The sequence below is a fragment of the Podarcis filfolensis genome (assembly GCF_964270895.1).
Source record: "Podarcis filfolensis genome assembly, chromosome: 6".
In the NCBI taxonomy this organism is placed as follows: domain Eukaryota; kingdom Metazoa; phylum Chordata; class Lepidosauria; order Squamata; family Lacertidae; genus Podarcis; species Podarcis filfolensis.
In genome coordinates, this window is record NC_139609.1 from 48,530,931 (window position 1) to 48,552,620 (window position 21,690).

At 40.1% G+C, this 21,690-nt stretch overlaps 1 protein-coding gene and 1 long non-coding RNA gene across 4 annotated transcripts in view; one reads left to right on the forward strand and one right to left on the reverse strand.

Annotated features, from left to right (window-relative positions):
• The window catches only part of EIF2B3 (eukaryotic translation initiation factor 2B subunit gamma), an 86,272-nt gene that overhangs the window by 24,081 nt on the left and 40,501 nt on the right, over positions 1-21,690 (forward strand). For all 3 annotated transcript variants that reach the window (XM_083619901.1, XM_083619900.1, XM_083619899.1), the window contains exons 4-6: positions 250-409; positions 1,728-1,839; positions 18,012-18,101. In XM_083619901.1, coding sequence (XP_083476027.1) covers positions 250-409; positions 1,728-1,839; positions 18,012-18,101 — 362 coding nt within the window. The remainder of the gene's footprint in view (positions 1-249; positions 410-1,727; positions 1,840-18,011; positions 18,102-21,690) is intronic.
• LOC310765213 overlaps positions 1-21,690 on the reverse strand; it is an 89,602-nt gene that overhangs the window by 13,163 nt on the left and 54,749 nt on the right. The gene's annotated exons all lie outside the window — the stretch shown is intronic.

Here is a 21,690-nt window from a genome sequence, read left to right on the forward strand (position 1 = left end):
TGTATTGCACCAGCAGCAGAAATATGCGAAATGAAAACAATCATTTGAGCTTTGTATGCTATAAGTAAGTATCACAGGTAAAATGTCTTAGTGGAATGGCCCATTGGTAACTCTGGTAGCTTGATGCAGATTCCAGAAAAATAATAATATTTGTTGGGATATCCTTCCACATTGGCTTCTCCTTGACAGTTTGTATTTCAGATGTGTTTGCATGTGTATGATCTCTCCTCCTCTTTTCTCTTTTGACAGACAGATGTGTTGGTTTTGAGTTGTGATCTGATTACAGATGTTGCTCTCCATGAAGTAGTGGACTTATTCCGAGCCAATGATGCCACACTCTCCATGTTGATGAAGAAAGCTTATGAACCCACAGAGCTTGTACCAGGACATAAAGGGAAGAAAAAGCTAGGTAAATCGGGTGCTGTTGATACTAAAGTCCTGTCATTTTCACAGGGATTGCCAGCAGAAAATGACAGTTTTCACAAACTTGGAGCAGAATCTGCCAGCTGAAATGGTTCTCCATGTTTGTGTCTGGTTTCCCATATTTGTGTCTGCCAATCCCTCTGTATTCTTAGCATTGTTGCCACATTGTCCTGAAAAATTTCCAATATCCACATGTACAGGGGGGGAAATTCAAAGTATGTATGTTAGTTTGTTTGAACAGTTATCAATCACTTATTAATGTCTTGACCATAGTCAGAATCCCCATCTTAGGGTTTGAGGCCTGGGATTCAGAGTGAGAATTTCCTTCAGAGTCAGCCCCAAATATTCATTTAAAGACAGAAATTCTGACACTAGAGGAGCCTGTTCCTGTACATCTCCAGTTAGAGGAGGTTTTGTTGCCCTGCTCTCACACTATAGATGCCAGCTCAGAAGTCCTAGCGGAATCAGTATTTCTTATTCTTTTGGACTGTTAAAGTAGATTGAGCCCCTTCAGTGGAAAAGGGAGTGCTTAACTGGTCAGGGCTGCAGCTTAAGGCTCTGTTGGAAGTTCAATGGTGCTGAAACAACGCTTGATCTCTCTTGTTATGGAGCTGTCCAGGGTGCCACTATATCCTGCAACCCTTGCCTTGCCAGAACCTAGAATTGATTGCTTTGATTCTTCTTGGGCAGAGTAAACAGTTTCTTGAACAAAGCTACCACCGCCCTGAGACCCATACTGTACTTCGCTGCTTATGCTCTTTTCACTTTTGTATTGTCACTTTTAAAGAGATGACTTGTTTCAAGAATTTATTCTGGAAACCAAAACATGTGCCCAAGATTTTAGGTGTTTAGGAGCTTGTACAAAACGAAAAGCTTCTCCACAGTAACGAACCATGTCAAAAAATAATCTGATTTATGTTGAGAAGAGTGGCTTGTGATGACAACCTTACTATTGCTGATTCTTAATGAGGCAAATTTTAAAGCAGTGATGCGGTGCCAAAAATGTATGGGAGGAGTTCTATCTAAAATTCACCCAGTATTCTGAGGGTTGCATTCTCTACATATATCATTTCCAAATTATAGATGCAGGTAGCTGCAGGGGTGACACATATTGTTTCCTCAGCTTTTCTGCCTCCCCTCCCTTGAATGGCATGAGTATGCTCCAGAATTTTCAGGAATTCTTTCAGCTTTGATGAATGAACTTTGCTGACATTTGTATATGCTGTGTTTCAGGTGGAATATCTATCATTAGATTGCATTAAAACAGAGGTGTAAAATGTTTGTGTTATGATTTTCTACTTCAGTGGAACAGCGTGACTTCATTGGAGTGGATGACTCTGGAAAGAGGTTGCTCTTCATGGCCAATGAAGCGGATCTGGATGAAGAAATTGTCATTAAGAGATCTATCCTTCAGAAGTAAGCTTTGGGACTCCTCTTTCAGCCAACTCATTTGGAGTGGGGAAGTATAACTAAGGGTACTGAAAACAGACTGGGTTGTTAAAGGAAATGAAAAGCAAGGAACTTGTTGTAATGGTAAATAAAGGATAGCTCCTGTAGGCAGTTATGGGAATATAGATAGGGCTGGATGTATATTCTGTCCCTTACAAATTTTAATTCTATGCCCAATAATTGGTAGTAGCTAAATTGGAGTCAGAGGAGGGTTCCTTAAGAAATACCTACATAGCTTCTGCCTGTGAGTGGAGAGCATTGCCTTGCATCTGGTTACTCAGAGGAGGCCCACTAAGTTATTTATGTTCATAAATTTCAGTGGATCTACTCTGAGTAGTACTAGCACTGGAAACAGACCATAGTTATATAATTTAGAAATACAGACAATACAGACAATTCACAAGTATTTTCCCCCTTCAGCATCATTTGTATTAAATGGTGTCTAGAACAACTTCCTAGACTGCTGCTCTGCCATGGATTGATGTTGAACATTTGACTTCTGATTGTTGCAACTACCATATTACATTTGATTCCTGCATTGCAGGGGGTTGGACTAAGTGACCCTTGGGGTCCCTTCCAATTTACAATCTGTGTTTCTATTATTATTGAGTTGTCTGTATCACTTTTTGGAGAGGATTTTCTCTTGATTATGTTGTGTTGTAGATGCAGTTCTTGTTTGCTAGCTCATATGCCAAATGCAACTTATTGTCTTACCAGTCAGTTGGATTGTGTCCAGTGAAGTTGTCCGTTTCATGTGTGGATTCCCACTTGCATAACAGAGCTACTCTTTTCTCTCTTCCCTCCATGTAACCTCCCCATTATTTCTGGAGTTTCCTCCAAACCTCTGAATAAATATGGGGGAGGGACATGAAATGAGGAGAGGGAGGGGACCTTCTGTTGTGCAAGCCCTTGAGCAAACGAGATTATTTCATTGGATGCAGCCCATTGTTTCTTGACTTTACTTATTTTTCTATCTTGTCTATGGGGCATGGACTGCAAAAAGCCACTTGATTTTCATAGAAAATAACACCGATTTAAATGTGAAGATACCAAAAGCAACACAGCCACTGTTGGTTTCGTTTAAGCTTTCAAACTGTCTTTCTATTGCATGCCTAATCATCTGCGTTGAGGATTCAGCAATCCTATTTCTGCCTCAAGCATTTCTTTTCAACCCATATTTTGTTTGTTGCAATTTTATAACTTGCCTTTCAATTCTCAACAAATAAAACAAAATATAATACAACAGTAAAACAGTCAAAAGGAACTGTGAGCAGAGAGACTAAACAGCAATCAAGAAACCCAAATAAAACCAGGCACTTTAAACATCAAAAGTATCATCCAGATGTTGTTGAAGTACAACTCCAACTATCCCTGATTATTGACCAAAGTAGCTTGAGTTGATGGGATTTGGAGTCCATGAATATTGGAAGTACATCACATTGTCTCCCCTGATCTAAATAAATAGATATTTTATAAAAAGTCTGTTTTTAAAAATCAAGTTCCTGAACTTGACAGAAAGCTGGTTCTGTAACCTGGGAGCCCCCAAGAGTGCCCTTTCCATTGTGGCTACCAACTTAATTAGAGATAGAACCACCACAAGTTTTTCTCAATTAGATCTTAGAGTGGGGAAACATACTGCTTCCTTCATGCAGTTTACTTAAACCTTGTAAGCCACTGGCTCAGTTTGAGCATGACACTAAGCTAAACCATGGCTAAGTTTAACGAGTATGTGTGCTCGTGCATATTTGGAAAACTGCAGCTGCTTTATTTCTCCCTTGCTGTTGCTGCACTGCAAGAAGTTAAATGATGGATTGGCTTAATGTTACATCTGAACTCTGGCTCATGGTTTGTCTCCCCCAAACAAACCAACGTCCTCAGTAACAACTACTAAAATAAATTAAAAGCTGCAGCAGTTTATTCAGTTGATCCCAAACACCCTCTTGACTAAAACTGTCATCACCTGATGGGAGAAGGAGAACAAGGAGAAGGAGAAAGGTGGGGCTCCCTGAGGAAGATGTTCTTTAATTTAGGGTCTTTTCAGTAGAAGCACCAAACTTGTGTCATCATCCTTGCACTTCTGGCAGAATGGGAGTCTGAAGCCAGGCCTTCAAAGGTAACTTGTGTGGGCAGGTTTATATAGAAGAAGGCAATCCAGGTTCCAAACAGTTTAGAAATTGGAGCAGAATATGGTGATTATCTGTAAAATTGCTGGAACTTATATGGAAGAGACCAGACCTGTTGAAATAGTGACTGATCTGATGATATTACTGAATATTTTATATAAGCTGCTTAAAGATTTTTTTATATATATTAAGCCCTATATGCATTTTATAAATGAATCATTAACCTCTAGCTGTTCAGGTTCCGTTGCACTAGAGGTTCTAACTTTCTTTTTAAAAAATGACATGAGGATCCTGTTGGGTCCCCCCCCCCCTGATTTTGAAAATTGAAATGTCTGCAATATTTACTTAGATGTCAGTATTATTCTGGTATAGAATCTGATGAGCTTAGATATATTAGATATAATATTTAAAATAGAGTTACACACACAACCCACAACTCAATTCTAAATTCTGTGTCGTAGATCTAACACAGAGTTAGGCTCGCCAGATTTAGGCCTATCATCTGCTCATGTACTGCACAAATCCTCTTAAGCTCGCAGATAAAATATATCCTGGTACCCTCTTTTGTGTCCATGGAAAAATATTTGCCTTAAAGTGACCAAGGACTCCATTTCATTCTGGATCCCTTGCCTCTGACACCTTCGCACCACCTCCGTCCTTACCCTTTATGCCCTATTGGTCAAAGCAGGGCAGCAGCTAGCCCTGCCCATTTTTCCTGACTTCTGTTCAGTGTCCTCCTACCCCACAGAAGCTTCACTTCACCAAACTCCATCTCTTTAAGCATTTTGGCAAGCCATGGGGTTGAGGAAATAACGAGAATTCCACTGGCCTTCGTTCCCCCCCTCCCCCCTCAAGGATGTGGGGGCTGATATATTTGTTTTCAAAGAGTGATTATTATGGGCAGGGAATTGTTTGCCTCACCTTAAGACATTTATGGTTGCACAAAGAAACACAGTAAAAGACACCTGTTGGAGCAGGTCTAAATTTGGAGCATTTCCTTTTAAAATGCTGCTGGGTTGTTTGAGGATGAGCTGTCCCTAATAAACCATCCGCCTTCGTGGGTGTTCCATCTGTGCAAATGCAGGTGCAGTGCTGCTTCCAGAGGATGTGCTAATAAATCACAGTGACAATCCGGACTACTCATTACCTCATACAGAAAAGAATACCTCCTATATAAATGTATGGGGTAATTGCAAGAATGGCTTTGAAGTGACAGTGCAGCCTTCTTTTAAAAGATCATACTCATCATGTATTTGAAACAGGGTTTTGGGGTACCCCCCCTTTTCCTTGTCTCACTTTAAGATGCAAATGAAAATAGTCCTCTTGAAGTTCTTAATGTGAGGGAAATAGATGAAAACCTCTTTAAGTGCAGCGATAAACACACATACAAATGTTGGTAGATCATGGGGACTTTTTGTTTGGGTAACTCCACTTAAAATGAATATAAAATAAAGACAAAACCTAAGTTAAAACAAAAGAAAACATCAACCCTTGGGTTCACTTGCAACATTTTTAATTTTTTTGCCATGGTTTTCTCTTTAAATTCCCTCTCTAAAAGCCAACTTGACTCCTATAGCAGTGTAGCTGCTATAAAGTACATATTTCAGGTTAATTTTGGGTTTTATGTCAATGTTGAGGTTTTTACGGTTTCTTCCAAGGCATCATAAATCACCATGATTAGAAAAGGGGTAACTAGTGAGAAGGGCATGTTAAATAGCTAAAAGATCCACCCACCCACCCTGCTTCCCCCCCCTTTGGTAGATTCAGAGGATTCCTCTCCCCTGCCCCCTTTATTGCCAGTTTAGCTATTTGCCATAAGTGGTTGGAGGATGGAATTCTCTGCATGTCAGACTAAGTGCTGATTTTTAAAATATAGTTTGCTATGCTTTTGGTACACTCCTGTCCCAAGCTGCCTGCAACAGCCACAAGCTCTGTCGAAATATCCTGGGGAAATTACCAGAAAAGAATCATTTGGAAGAGATTTTTTTAAAATTATTATTATTTTAAAAATCAAACTTTATAGTTGGCAGTGTGCCTGAGTTTGCAATAGTGTGCCCATGGAGTGAGTCATCAGTTTTCCTTAACTCTAAACTCCTTTGCAGAGTGTGGATTTGTGATGGAGAACCTTCTGTGAGTGTTTGGATGCATATTTTTTTCTTCAAATTTGGGGGTACCTTGGGTCACTATTTGTACTTGGCATCAGTGCTATGAACTGATCCTGGTAGTGACACCAAATACTTCAGGGTTGTACTGTTTCCTTATTCAAATTAAGGGATCTCAAAGGAGCACAGAAAACTGCCTCATGCAAAGTCAGACCATTGATCCGTCTGCACTGGTTGGTTGGCATCCGTCTGTCTTGGAAGACAATGGAGGAGTGTGTCTGTTGGAAGGTTACAGTGCCTGCTGTAGCTGTAGAGACTGATACACAGCACAACAGGACAATGACCCATCCCGCCCCAACAGCATACAAATCAATATGGCTAGTCTGACCCAACAACCTGCCCCCTCCACACACATATAAGAAGCCACACTACAATCAACTGAATGCAACCAACCAAACTCAGGACCCCCTAATCTCTCGCATTATCAATATAAATAAATAAATAAATGCATAAACCAAGGACCTACCTATGTGATGTTGACACAAACTCTTACACTAATAATAAGCAATAGAACAAAAGTTCTGGTGTTTTCAGATATTGAACCTGGGACCTTCTGCATGCAAAGCATAAGTCCTCTTATTGAGCTATATAGTGGCACCTCGGGTTAAGAACTTAATTCGTTCTGGAGGTCTGTTCTTAACGTGAAACTGTTCTTAACCTGAGGTACCACATTAGCTAATGGGGCCTCCCGCTGCTGTCGCACGATTTCTGTTCTCATCCTGAAGCAAAGTTCTTAACCCGATGTACTATTTCTGGGTTAGCGGAGTCTGTAACCTGAAGTGTTTGTAACCTGAAGCATCTGTAACCTGAGGTACCACTGTATATCCTCTGTATGTGCCCCTCTCCCTTCCCCCATTGCAGTTCTGCACATCAGCTCTTTTGTAGAACTGAAAGCTGTTCATGTATTCCTATAAAATGTGAAGAAATGTGAGGGAGAGGGCTGATTAGGCCCCTATGTTCCTATCTATGGATGCTGCAGTGCTTAGAGAAGACTGGATCAATAATAAGTACCAAAGCAATTTCCCTCAAGTGCAAACAGCTGTGCATGCGGGGGGGGGGGGCATCCAATGTTTTGAAAGCAAGCTAGAAACTACTTCAGTAGTTTAAACTATATAAAAAAGTCAAAACCTCATTAACTAGTTTAAATTAGCTATAAACTCTTCCGATAATGGAAGTCTCAGCAAAACAGATGTATCCTCATTGGCTGCCTGAAAAGATGTGTAGCATGCTAGATCTTGCTTGGGATGAACGGCAAAGTTGCAGAACCACATCAACATCTTAATGGCCCACCTTTTTCACTCTTCTGTGAACATGAGTGAGTGTGTCTGCACATGCGCACACACATACATATCAATTATTTTTTATTTGTTGTATGTGCACACAGAATGTGGACTTTTTGCCTAGAATTGAATAAGGAATAAGGAATTCACTTGGGCCAGAGTTGTTGTTGAATTGAAGTGTCCCGCTTCTCTATAGTGTGTGAAATGGCTGCATGTTGGTCATATGGGAGACAATATCCTGGTGGTTTTCTGCCTCTTACTGTAACACAGATATTAATAGAACTCTATATGGTCAAATTTGATAGATGAAACTTGGCCTGTGTGAGCTCCTGGTACATCCAAACGTACAAGTGTGCAGCTGTGTACCTTAAGAGACACTATTGAGGGTGGGAAAGCAGTATCAAATTTCCTGGTGAGAATGTGAACACTGGTGAATCATAAATGTTCCTTTTTTATTAAGTTTGAATAGGCCTGTGTGTGAGAGAGATATATAAAGTATTGATCTTTTGAATTTGGGCAGCATCCTCTTAGTGGACTGTTCCTAAGATGTCTAGCCGCATTTTACTGTGCTGCTGGGATGGCGCAGAAGGCTGAGTCAGAGGTCAGAAGAGTTATCCATGCCTATTTGAACACGGCCTGAATCTTCTCGGCCACATGTTAGACATATGTTACTCATCAATGGGCTGCGGAACTCCATGACGCAAAGCAGACTGGAATGCAAAGTGAGTTAACACCCCTGCCCTGGCTGGAAATATATTGACAAATGTAAGGAAGCAGAATAGAGAAGAAATATTACATGAAGCACTGCTAAAGTAATGTGAGGCATGTGGCTGTTCCTTCCTAAAAAGTTAAATGTCCACAATCCTTGAGAGACCCGAGACTGCTCCTAAACTCATCTTAAGCTCTTTTTGCAGCTTCTGTTACTATCCTGCAAATGTCTAATGTTGTGCTGTAGCACAGCATTTTTAAGGTGGGTACAGGAATTCCCCCGCACCCTTGTGGGATTTATTTTTTCAGCTACCTGTGTGATCATTTTATTTTCATTTTGCAAGCTACTATTGATTTGCCTTACTCCAGGAAGCCTAGGACAGATAGAGCTGTTACTCAAACCCAATCATTTTGTCTACACATGCATGCAGTTTGAAAGAATACTCGAAAGTGATCTCATTGTTTTTAAACTTAGCTACATTTGGTATTGATTGAACTAACTGGAATTACATAATGCCAATTTGCTACACTTACTGCACTGGCTGCTGAGGGAATGTTGTGCGTGGCCAATGCTGTTCACTGTGGTGAAACTCAGCACCATCAGGTCGAAACAGCAAATTAACAGCTTTTACCCTGTTTGATGGCCACCATCTTCATGCCTTGTGGAACATAAATAGTCAACAACTGAAAGGTGAAAGTTAGTTCTCTCCAGCTGCTGAATGCACTGCCTCTAACATGGAAGCCTTTTGTGGGAGCAAGAAACTAGACAAGCCACTTCAAGAGTCTGGTTCTGGTTCTAGGCTAGTCAGATGGAAGCATAAGTGAAAACAAGTATTTCCACACAATAATAACCTCGGTGTAGGAAAAAAGTATGTATGTATTTATGGAGAATGATTCAAGAAGAGAGCGAAGGAGGAAGGCAAAGACCACCTTGGAGCCTCCCCCAGCTGCTCTCCAAGTTGTCATATGCAAAGGATTTGAGAAGTGGGAGGCAGGAAGATGAAAGAGGCAGGTAAGCAAAGAAAATACATGTTCTAGCAGGACTGCACTGCTTCTCTCCCCCTCCCCCCCATAGGCAGCTCCACTATCAACTGCCCTTTGGGAATGTTCCCAGGAGAGAGAGAGAGAAAAGCAGGCGAAGAGCTGGATTGGCCCTTCTGTTCCCTCCTCCCGGACCTATTACCACCAATAATCCTGTGGGGAAGGTTGTGGTTAGTTGCTACATTAATAAAGCCATGACAGTATTATTACTTGTAAGACATCTTGGAAGGATAGGCATACCAAAGTGTAGGGTATGAATAATTTAAATAAATGAATGTATCAATAAATAATTTAAATATATATGGTGTTTTCCTCAAACTGTATATTTCACAAGTCCATACCCCAAGAGGCTTAGAATCTAAAAATAGACACAATGGGAAACAGAAGGGAAGGCAGATGTAAGCTGGAGAACTCTAGTCAATCACTTTAGTAACATGCACTTCAGCTTGGTTGCAATAGTGTATTGAGACTATATATGAAATGTGTACAGCATGTGGATTGCAAATGCTCCTGAGAGAAATCTGGTGGGCATATGAAGGAGCTTGTTGGATCATGACCACTGTCTATACGTTTTAGCTATTATTGGCAAGTCATTACCTTTCATCTTTGGCTCCCCACGTGTACAATAGGATTATCTTGTGTCTTTTTCACGTTGACTCTGAGGATGAGCAGAAGGAAAGGGGATGCCGTCTGAAAACTGAGGAAAACCTTTTTAAAAACCAAGAAAAAGAAGGGGCAAAGTTTCAAACTGCTGTTCAAAAAATAGGAATTGATTGTGGGGTGAAACATGCTCAACTAAATGAATTGTTGCAATAAAACTGGAATAAAAATGGTGCAAAATTTTGCTTGCCACTGAATACTAGAATAATGGATTGTGAGGATGGCCAAGAAAAGATGGCAAAACTGCTTGTGTGCTTTAAAATACTATAGCAGTTATTGATATAATAATCCAGGGACTATCAGATTTCTTGCATTGCATCTGCTGTAAGCGTCACTTATTTTTAAAGTGTTAGAAGTTGAACATCACACTCATTGGATAAGCTATGGTCAAATAAAGTGAACATTGTTGAATATCTTTGAGCTCCCCACTTGAAACTCTGAGTCTTGGCCAGATAGAACAGTAATAACAGAATCTCAGGGTACTATAAATTCAGCTAGAACCTAGGGGGGGATGCCAATTTCTGTTTGCATTATTATTAAAACTATTTGTGCAGGAAAGGCTTTTCAGCAAGCCTGATTATTTTCAGAGGGGCCCCATTTTTCAATTCTTGCAGTAGAATGGGCTAGGGTTGTGGCTGGAACATTTCACCCGAAGGGCAGCCACCAGATAGAATATCTAAAAAGAACCCCTGAGAACAGGACCTCTTCAGACTCCCTTTTCTCCTGCAGCCTTTGGTTTTAAGAGTACTTGAAACATATTGTTCATCAGGTAGAGTACTGCTCTGTGCTTGGTCCATGCGTTAGCGTTTCAGTGAACACCTCTTTCCCAGGCCAAGCAGCTATTGAATTTTTTTTAAGCTTTTCAGGAAGGAGAGTATGTGAGCACATATTTAGCTGCACCAGACGCTATTGAAAGAATAATGGATTCTTTCCACATTCAGCTCCATTCTTCTCCTAATGGCCAGACTACTGGAGCACGGTTGTGTCAAAATTATTTCATTTCTGTGTTTCAGTCTTACTTTTGCTCACCCTCTCAGCCCCAAGTGTACTTAATGAGAATGCTGAAGGCCAGAATTTAAAATTCTGTGCTGGGCAAAGCCCTTTAACCTGTGGGTTTTTCCATTATTATTATTTTTGGGGGGTCCCCTTCACTATCTGTCTGCACAATAAGACAGAGCATTCCTTCATGTTCTGTTCTTGTTTTCCTTCTCCGGCCTCTGCTTGATATACCTATTCCTTAATAATACAGTGCTAGGATACAGCCATTGTCAAAAGTACATTGGTGTATGAAGATAAGAGACATTTTGGAAGCTGGGTAGGATTCTCACAATTGCATGTTGCTTAAAAAGAGGAAACTGAGAAGAAAAATGTAGGAAGTCATGAGTGCTTACCATTGAAGATGAACTAAAGCCAGGGTGAGAACAGGCAACCTTCAGCTGTTGCTGAACTAAAACTCCCATCAGCCCCTGCCAGCATGGCCAGTGGTCAGAGATGATGTGATTTTGAGTACAGGTTGGGGAAGGCTGTTGTAGGTAATGGGTGTGTATGTTTAGCATGGTTGATTTTCCAACACACTGCTTGAGTTTACTGGGTCTAGAATAGTGTGTGTTATGTGAAGTGACTCCTTTCTAGTATGGATAAAACTGAACAGTTGTGGAGAACTGAATGTTTTGGGTTCTTATTAGAATCCTGAAAACTGAATGACAACTTTAATTGTTTTCAGAAAAACAAGTGAGTTTAATAACCTGTGCTAAAGGCTTGGGAATCGGAGGAAAAATAACAAAGGCACAATTTTAGAGGCACTGACTTAAGGATTTTTATATCTGGGCTTAATAATTGCACCAACTTTGGCTTGCTACCTACAACGTTCATTTAAAAAAAAAAGAAATAAAAGTTTTTTCAGCTACTGAGTGTCTGGAGTAAAAACGTAGAAGAAAGCCAGCAAAACCCCTCAAAGGAGAAGTTTTGCCTTGTAATCCTATTTCCTATGGCAGTTCCTTAACTTCAGTCATCACACATCTGAAAGAATTTTTATGACCATGTGAGACAGAGATGAAGGTAGTGAGAGAGAGTAGTCTAATCTTATGATGAAAGACACTCTCCTAAGGTACATGAATCACTTGCATTAGTGCAATTTGTGTGGATATTTTCTGCAAGGTGTCTGAATAAAAGCATCTTTCAGTAGAAAGAGTTTTGTGAATCCAATCTGAATACAATCCCAGTCCCTATGCTACAACACTTCTCATCAAAGAGTTACTCCTGGTGTTATTCAGAGGTGTCAAAAAGGATGACACAGGTGACTCTTGCATCCTGTTCCTTTGTTTTAGCATAATATTCAAAGTGGGGACTTCTCCTGTGGGGAGTATGTACAAAAGACTGTAGGAAGATATGGAGGTTTCTGCTTAGCCTTAGATAGTTAAATTGAAAGTAGGGCTGCATGATATATTGATCTATTGTCCAAAACCGGTTTGAAGTTCAAATCATGATAATTGTTTCATAATATTTGAGCTGGCAATACAGTGGTACCTCAGGTTACATACGCTTCAGGTTACACAAGCTTCAGGTTACAGACTCTGCTAACCCAGAAATAGTGCTTCAGGTTAAGAACTTTGCTTCAGGATGAGAACAGAAATCGGGCTCCGGCGGCATGGCAGCAGCAGGAGGCCCCATTAGCTAAAGTGGTGCTTCAGGTTAAGAACAGTTTCAGGTTAAGTACGGACCTCCAGAACGAATTAAGTACTTAACCTGAGGTACCACTGTATATTGCGAATCACAATGTGGGTAAGGGCTAGGTGATATCTAGTTTTCAACATCATGATAACTCACCAGCTGAACATTGCGATCACTCACCAGCTAAACACTGCAATGTTATCAGCAGGTAAACATTGCAATCTACCACAACGTCTGAAATAAAGATGGAACTATACAGAGACAAGCAGGACAATGTCCTGGCAACTTGCATTTTCAGCTTGCGTTTTGGCTTGCCTGCTGATCAAAGTGATCATGAGGTGATTGATAATATCATAATTTATCTGTTTTGGACCCTAAGTAGTAGCAGTTGCCAGGACATTTTCCTGCTCACCTCTGCGTGGTTCCTTCTTTTTTTCAGATATCGTGACATAGCAATATATCACAATGTTTAGCTAGTGATATATCACGATATTGAAAACCAGTTGTCACCCTAATTGGAAGTGTGGGGAAAGTATCTTCTTTTCAGTGCTTTTGCATATTTTCTGAATTGGTCCAGAGAGAGATGGCTGTAGAACAGATCTGTTAGCTCCTCCTTGAAACCCATTCAACCCAGTCTATGTTATCTCTCTTGAAGGAAAGCCCTACTGCTGTCTTTTTTTCAGTGGTGAAGGGACTTTGGTGATGAAATTAAAGCCCAAGATTTGGCTTAGCAGGTCATGTGAACCAGCTCATACTTCACGTTTGAGCTGTGTTATGGTTCTGTGACTACCTTACCCCATATAACTGACTCTACTATCCTATTCATATATTCTACTTCTACATCTCCACAAGATGCAACAGGGGAGTGTGAGATAACATGTACAACTTTCTACCACCAGCACCCAGTCTCCCTCCATGAATTGGAGGGATAACTCCTGTGGCAGGGAACCTTCTCTACTCATGCATGATATAGAACCCTGGCCCAGGAGTTATCCCTCCAATTCTGTGGTTAATCTTGCAAGGAGCCTACTTGAGCAGAGAAGTTTTCCCGCTGCAGAAGTTCCCTCTCCAGCTCATAGAGAGCAATGGGGGCAGAACTAGCATGGTCATCCTCACTCTCCCCTTTTGCATGTTGATTAATCACAGAAGAAGAATGCTTGCCCTGTTTATCCATCACCACCTCTTTAAGATGTCATTGACACTGATGTCTCAGTTCATTTCAGATATTTCTATTGTGCTAATGCCACTGAATATAACACTGCTGCTACTTCAGGACTCCACAGCTCTTCTACAAATATTCCATGAAGCAGTTACTACACTATTCCACTTTTACTGTGTAAAAACATAATTCTGGAGGCTTAGCTCTAGCATCCTGTGTTTGTCAATGCAGTACACCCAAAATATTCAATTTATTCATAACTTGTTTATTAACCTCAAGTATGTTCCATGCTAATGTTAACATAATTAGTGCAATGTGTATATAGTCTCTTCTTGAATTATTCCTGCAAGTTCTAAATGTTCTAAAACTGGAAAGATGTTGAGTGAGAAGCAGCACCAACACAAACTAACTGCGCTTGATGTATGCCTATCCAGCTATTTGTTCCATTGTATTTGACCACATGGCAGTTTTTAATAGATTCCTAAATTTTCTCTACATTTCTAAAACACCATATTCAAACATGTCTTTCTGAATAGCTACTAGACCATTGTTGTTCATGCTTTGTATCTGATGCTTTTTTCCAGGAAGCCTTAATTTTATTCCATAAAGAACAGGACCAAATTAGATAAACTTGATGGCTGATTCATATGTTGGTGTTCTTGGACTTTCATGCCTTGCACCATTTCCGTCCTCCACTGCTCAATTGTCTGTCCATAGCTCAAGTCTCTGTTAAGGGGAAAGCCTCTTAAAAACATTTCTTTTTTCTAGGGGAACGCAGGGGGACGCATACCCCTAAACATTTTGTGAATCTTTGTACTTTTGTCCATTTACTGTAATTATTTTTCCCAATTTGAACTATAAAATGGTGATTTTCTTGAGTCAAAATGAGAGTACCCTAAACTTTTTTTTTAGAAAAAAGCACTACTTAAAACAGAAGCAAAGTCATTGAAAATCAATCTTCTACCTCCATCTGCTTTGAGTCAGAACATGAGTTTTCATTCTTTATTGAAATGATTCTCCCCCCTCCATTTTTTAAGCAGTTAGGTCCTGCCCCTTGTCTTGTCTTCCAATAGCAGATTGCCATTGTGTTTTTTATGGACTTCTCTATTGTCTATGACTCTATGTCATCCCCAAAATTCTTTTGCAGCTTTTCTTAATGCACTACCTTGTACAGCTTCCAGCTATTTTCCAGCACTAAGGATATCTCTCCCACTATCCCTCAGTGAAATTAACAGAAATGGTTTTAGTCTTTAAAACACACCCTTGCACCTTAAGACTAAAGCCCCCTCTGTCCCCCTCACCATCCCTACAATTATAAAAGGCAAAGGTGCTACTTTTGTCTCATGCCTCTATGCAAGGAAGAATTTAGTGCTCTCATGAGAGGCTATCTCAGACAGAGATATGTGACGATACTGAATGTTAATTAAATTTAGGGCCCTTGTTGCTTTGAAAGTTGAGTTTCCATGTTTTATGGGAATATAATCTTTATCAGTCAGTTTTGTAGGTGCTCTGGTTTCACTGTGTTGGGTCAGAGGAGGGAAACTGATAATTTAGGGAGTAATTAAGAGGCCTGAATATTATTCTATTAATATTTATTTTTTTCTATTCTGAAGTGTTTATTTCTAGATTTAGCCTCAAAACTCTGAGGATCCATACTTGTTTGAACTCCATAGGGCAATATTCTTTTAATCCTGCCTAGATTTGTTTTAACACGGAAGGTTGTCGTATTTGCCAGGAATAGAATTGCAGTGCTTCAGGGTTTGTACTTCCATAAATTCTTTCATGACTTTAATTTGTATTTGATTGTTGGCAGGGTTGCAAGATTTGTATGATCTGATTGACTGACTGGGTAATTTTTTTAATTAAATATAGTTTGAACTCCCTTAAAACATGCTGCATTTGCTTATAAAGGAGTTTGAAATGAGTTTTGAAGTATCTTCCCCGCACTTGGTCATCTTTAAGTAGTTGAGCAAGCAGTTAACATTTATGACTCCATTTTAATAAATGTGTTGGAGGTCTTTAATGCAAACAAAATGTGCTATTCAGGCTAATTAAATCAATACTACCATGTAGGAACTTGCAGTTTCTGGAATTGCTCTCTTAAAGCTCAGATATAAACAAAAACCTCGTTATTTTTGTGGTGTACTACCCTGAATGAGGGAGGTGTTTCCTGCTTTATACTGTTAGTGGAATGCATATGGGATTTTTTTGTTGTTGAAATGTGACCTGCAGCTGCACTGGATTTGAGCAGAGCTGTGTGGGGTGGCAACATATGAGAATTCCAAATTCTCCAGCACATTGTCTCCAGTTTACAAGAGAAAAGAAGAAGTTTCATTTCCAACAATTTCTTCAGTTTCTGTAGTTGCCACACTTGGCTGAAACGTTTAATTCAACCAACAAATTAAATAGGAAGGATGCTACAGGTATTGACCCAGAAATCAATTATAAATTATCCCAAATTTTCTGAGCAGAAGATAATAAAAAGCCAATATTTTGGCTACAGTCCAAAGTTCCTTGTGTACGCAGTGAAGTCTCTTATCTCATGTCAAAGCAACATACAGGGTGCAATCTGCCATTTAAGTGAATGAGTAACCTTGCTTCTGGGAACTTTCAGTAAGTATAAAAGTCACACTAACAGCACATGTCTACTCAAAAGCAGGTCCCACCCTGTTCAGTGCTATTTACTTAGGTAAATTTGTGTAAGTTTGCACTCTAAAGGTGCAATCCTTTGTACACTTACCTGGGACTATGGATTGTATCCTACAAAATCATTATGTGAGCAAGATGGCTTCTGTTTGTGCATTGGAACTACCCTACCCTTTCCTGCCTTGTGTGCCCCCTGCACTTCCTAAAATCTCATCTGGAGGTTTCCCCAAACTTTTGGAGCTGATTGGGTTGGGTGTAGCAAGTCAGGTGGAAGGGCGAAGAAAGTTATTCTTCTAACTTTCTTGGATCTACCCTAAACCTCACTGAAAATTGAACACAGAAGTGGGACTTTTGAGTAGACATACATAGGACCAGTGCTTTTTTTCTGGAGGGACGCAGGGGGACGCATACCCCTAAACAATTGGTGAATCTTTGTACTTTTGTCCATTTACTGTATTTCTTTTTCCTGATTTGAACAATAAAATTATGATTTTCTTGAGTCAAAATGAGAGTACCCCTAAACATTTTTTTTAGAAAAAAGCACTGCATAGGACTGTGCTATAAATAATAGAGTCCTTTCCCATGGATGCAAGAGCAGAATTGCTGAGAGAGCAAAACTGGAACTATCATCTTGCCTCATTCAAGATGCACCAATTGTATATTCTGCTTTGACCCTCATGGTTAGATTCTGACCCTGATTATGCTTCTTCATTGGGTAAGCCTGGTTTCAGAAGTCAGTGCCAAACCGTATGATTTCTAGTTTCTTTACAGTACATGTTTCCTTTTACGTGCAGAAGACAGGACTGAACATGAAGCACTATGTAGTATTTTACTTTTGCTTTGATTGAGTTATCTGTGTTAAAAACATTTGCAGGTCAAGCAGAATTTAAAGTGATGATGCAGGTCATTAGCAAAAAAAACAAACAAAAAAATCCCTAGGTTTCATGTTTCTCCTCTGCGCGTCATGATCTCTTGTCCATGTTGTGTGCACAGCTCAAGACCACCATGCACACTGCCCAGACTTGTGCCCCCAGGAAGTCACTTTGGCGCTGCTAATGCAATGGTTTGACTTCACTTCCAGAGGTGCACTCCCATTGTCTCTCAAGACAGATGGATGCCACCAATACCAACATTTGTAATACCATCTCTTAAGAAGAAACAAACCCTGATTTAAAATGTATTCATGTGGGGGAAATCCCATATAGTATATGAGAAAATTATTGTTTCTATAGAAATAACTAGCAAAGAGATGTTGGTATACCTAACTTGAAATCTTACTACAGTTCATATTAACTTGGTTTCTGCATTTAATAAGAAATAAAGAAAATATATGCTAAACACTCGTGAAGAATACCCATTGTATTAGAGGTACAACAACAACAACAACCTTCTCAAATAGTCTTGTGGCATCTTCAAAGACTATTGGATTAATTGTGGCCTAAGCTTTTGCAGGCTGGAGCCTACAGCACTTATGGAATAAGGGCAATGGATGAACAGGTGTATGTTTGTATGACACAGTCTAGTCATGGAAGCCATCAACATTCACCTCCCTACTAATTCCGCAGCAAGGGTTTGGGAACACAGATGTCTCTTGTAAAGTTTTACCATGTAGTGATTTTAAAGTGGAGCTCTTAAAATGGCTGTGGAATGCAGAGCCGAATAACTTCACTCTCTTTCATTCCCTTTCCAGGCATTCTAAAATTCACATTAGGACAGGACTGATGGATGCTCATCTGTACTGCTTGAAGAAATGTGTGGTAGATTTCCTTGTAGAGAACAGGTAAGGAAAGAGGTCTTCTAGAGTCTAAATCACATGTGCATTTTAAAGCGTTTTAATAATCACATTAGAAATTATGTGGAATGCATAAGGTGGGATTTTCTGTTCAGAGATTCTTCCACTGTTGGAAGAGGGTGGGTGGGCAGAGAGAAGATACTTTTATGATTCTCAACCCCATTTAATTGCTGTGATTGGGTTTGAATGCTTCCTAAATTCCTCCTCTCTTAAAAAACAAATCAAAACACAACAAACCCTTAAGCTTTTCCCGTTCTAGCAGCTGCAGTATTTTCTACCCAACCGCTGTTCCATAGGTTAATCTCTTCCACCGCCATGCCAACCCTGTAGTGACAATGTCAGATACAAATGCCCCTTTATGCCACACAATCTCCAAATCTGCTTTGGAGGGTTGGGGGGGGGGGAGCTCAGAACAGTTTTAGGAAGCACATTGGAGGAAAGGGAGAGAATGATTTGCTTAGTGATATGTTGAATACAACCCTGTCTGTATATCTTTTTTTTTTATGATAATATTTTTTTTTCCATATAAACACAACATACATAAACATACAAAGACAAAAACAGAACAAAAAACATGTATCATTTCATATCCTAATTTCTTATACCTTTCTTCCCCGACTTCCTCATGCCTCCCTTTTCTGTATTCCAAATTCTTATCGATTGTTCAGCAAATCTTCCCTTATTTTAATTTAAATTTAGACTAGTCTTCCTTATTCTCCTTGTCTTAACCATAGCTAATAGTAACCATTTACTTTCCAGTCCAGCATCATTCTAACTTTCATTAATTTTGTAATATTTCTTTAAATAGTCTTTAAATTTTTTCCATTCTTCTTGCGCTGCTTCTCTTCCCTGGTTTCGGATTCTGCTCGTCATTTCTGCCAAACCCATGTAGTCTATCACCTTCATCTGCCATTCTTCCAGTGTGGGTAGCTCTTGCGTCTTCCAGTACTTCGCAATGAGTATTCTAGCTGCTGTTGTAGCATACAGAAAGAAAGTTATACCCTGTCTGTATATCACCTCTGCACACTATTAGTGGAAGAAAGCACTTCTGGTGAGACACTGTGTTCAGCAATCTTGCTTTTAGCCCTCACCTGATGAAAAATCAGCTGGGCTCTGGGGAACGAGAGAAGCCAGAAGCTTCCTCCCAGGAACAGAGCTACAAAGGTGGAGGGATGATTCCAGCCCCAAAGATGGGAGGAAGGTTGCAATTTGCTTTAGCTTCATGCTTGCTCGATGCCAGCAAAGAGCTAAAACAAGCCTTTACCCTCCCCATTGGCTCATTTTTGTGCCTGTGCCTCAGGTGGATGGACCTCCAGCTGCATGGCAGGTGCAGAGAAGGCCTGCAGGAGTCGACAGCCCCTTTCCATTTCTGAACTGCAGGAGAACCGCAGAGGTGCCTCTGTCCTTGACCTTCTGCTGTGTTTCAGAGATGCAGCTGGTGTCAGAGCTGCTTCTTAGTGATGGCTGTGTTCTTTTAACCATTAACTTTTTAACTGAGTTTTCCTGAAACATTGGTACAGATTGCATAGTTGCAGACACAGCTGCAAAGCATTGTACTGAATCACTATAAAGTCGACAGCAACAACAAGAAATGACATTGATCATATTGACAAAAGGTTCACTGGCCACCAAGTCTATCCAAAATTAGTTGACCACTGGTGCCATGTGTGATATGGGAAGGCTCATTGGTTTTAACTAAGAAGTAACCACAGGACTTCTGCTAGCTGAACATATCAAATGAGAGGGAAGTTTGTTCAGCATAAATGCTTGACAGTTAACTGTATCTGACAAGACCAAAGCAAGCTGTTTAGACACTTAAATTAAATCCAAACCCTCAAATGTGTTTTTTTTTTTTATGACTGATAACTTCCCACCCAAAAGCAGTAGCAATAGAAGATGGGATATGCCACACTGAACCAATAACCTTGCTGGTTTCTTAGAGAAACCTAATACGTGCCTGCTTTCTCTTAATTCACATCTATTGGGGCTTCCTTGTTAACAAAATCAACATATTTCCATTCCTTTTGTGTGTATCTTCTGTGTGTATATTGTTTTGTGCATCTGCAAATCCCACCCCATCCTGGATAACCTTGCACATCTTTGATACATCCTGTATTCTTTAACTTGTGGTGTTTCTTCTATGAAACTGAGACCACCCACAGAGAGGAAGCAAAACAACCATTTATGGAAGAGAGCAATCCTGGCTAGAACAGTCTTTGTAGGAAAAAGTCGGCGCATTTGCCTTAAAATCAGGAGCAGCCCATAGTTGAGCCCACGGACCCTCGCTTTTATTACCACTTGCTGTAGTCACTACCGTAAATGAGATAGGTTGTGTACTTCAGTGTCTCTCATCACCTTGAAAGCCAAATGTCTGGATTTAGGAAACTTCAGGAATGCAACTCTATTTTTCACTCTTAACAAAGCTGGTGTGAGTGAGATAGAATGAAAATCAGTAAAAATTGCTGCTACGTGATACGGCAGAGATAATAGTTTACTAAACCTTGTTCATGAAAAAGCCAGCCAAGGAAGAGAGGTCAGCTTCAAAAATACATCTACATGCAGGATGTTCCCTTCAGTACAATGCACTCAAATGGTAAAAGGATAGGGGCAGTACTGTATTCAACTACCCACATCTCATCAGTGCAAGGATTTCCTCTTGCACAACAGGACTTTTCCTCCCGCTGTGCATACCCTGCACTCTCCACAAATCTGCTACAAATTGTTGCAAGAACCCCTAAAACAGGTTTGGGGGGCAGTGGGGGCTGTGGAGAGAGAGGGGGGGAGAATGTTCTGTTGTGCCTTTGTGCTTTTGAATATTCTACAGCCATTTGTGAGAAAGGCAGACTTTGCATTCTGTAGTAACCTCCAGATTAGGCTGCTGTAATATGCTCTATGTGGAACTATTTGGAAGCTTCAGTTTTTGCAGAATACTGCATGTAGAATGCTGACAGAAGCTCAGCACTCTGATTTTATCATGTGGGTTCTATGTGATTTTCTGGGCTCAGTTCAAGGTCCTGGTCTTAAACGTAGCTTGGAATCTGTGTGCTTTGGAAACTGTCTTATTCAAAATGTTCCTCCCTGCACATACTGAGTGTCATATGGGGCTTTGATTCAGATCCCTCAACCTTGGGAGGTGAAGCTGGTGTTAGCTATGAGTAGGGCCTTTTCTGTTCTGCCACCTATCCTATAGACTCCATTGCTGTACAAGATCTATTGGGAACCCTTACTCTATTGATTAGTACGATACACTAAAACTTGGCTTTAAAAAATGCATTTGGTTAATGTTTTAAGTTTTGCTGGGTCAGTTTTGCTTACCTTTGTGCTTCTGGAATTTATTTGTTCTTAATGTATTAATCTGAATGCTTATAGGGGTACTTTTAGGGATTATTTTAATTTTGTTCTTAATACTGTTTGTAAGTCCCATTGAATCTCTTTGGTGAAAAAGGCAAGATAGAAAATTATGAAATGAATAAATTTCTGGTTCTAGTCCTCATGACTCCCAGCAGAACAGGACCAGGGGGGCTGGATATCATCTATAGCAGGAAGTTCCACACCTTCCTATATCACCAGACCAAGC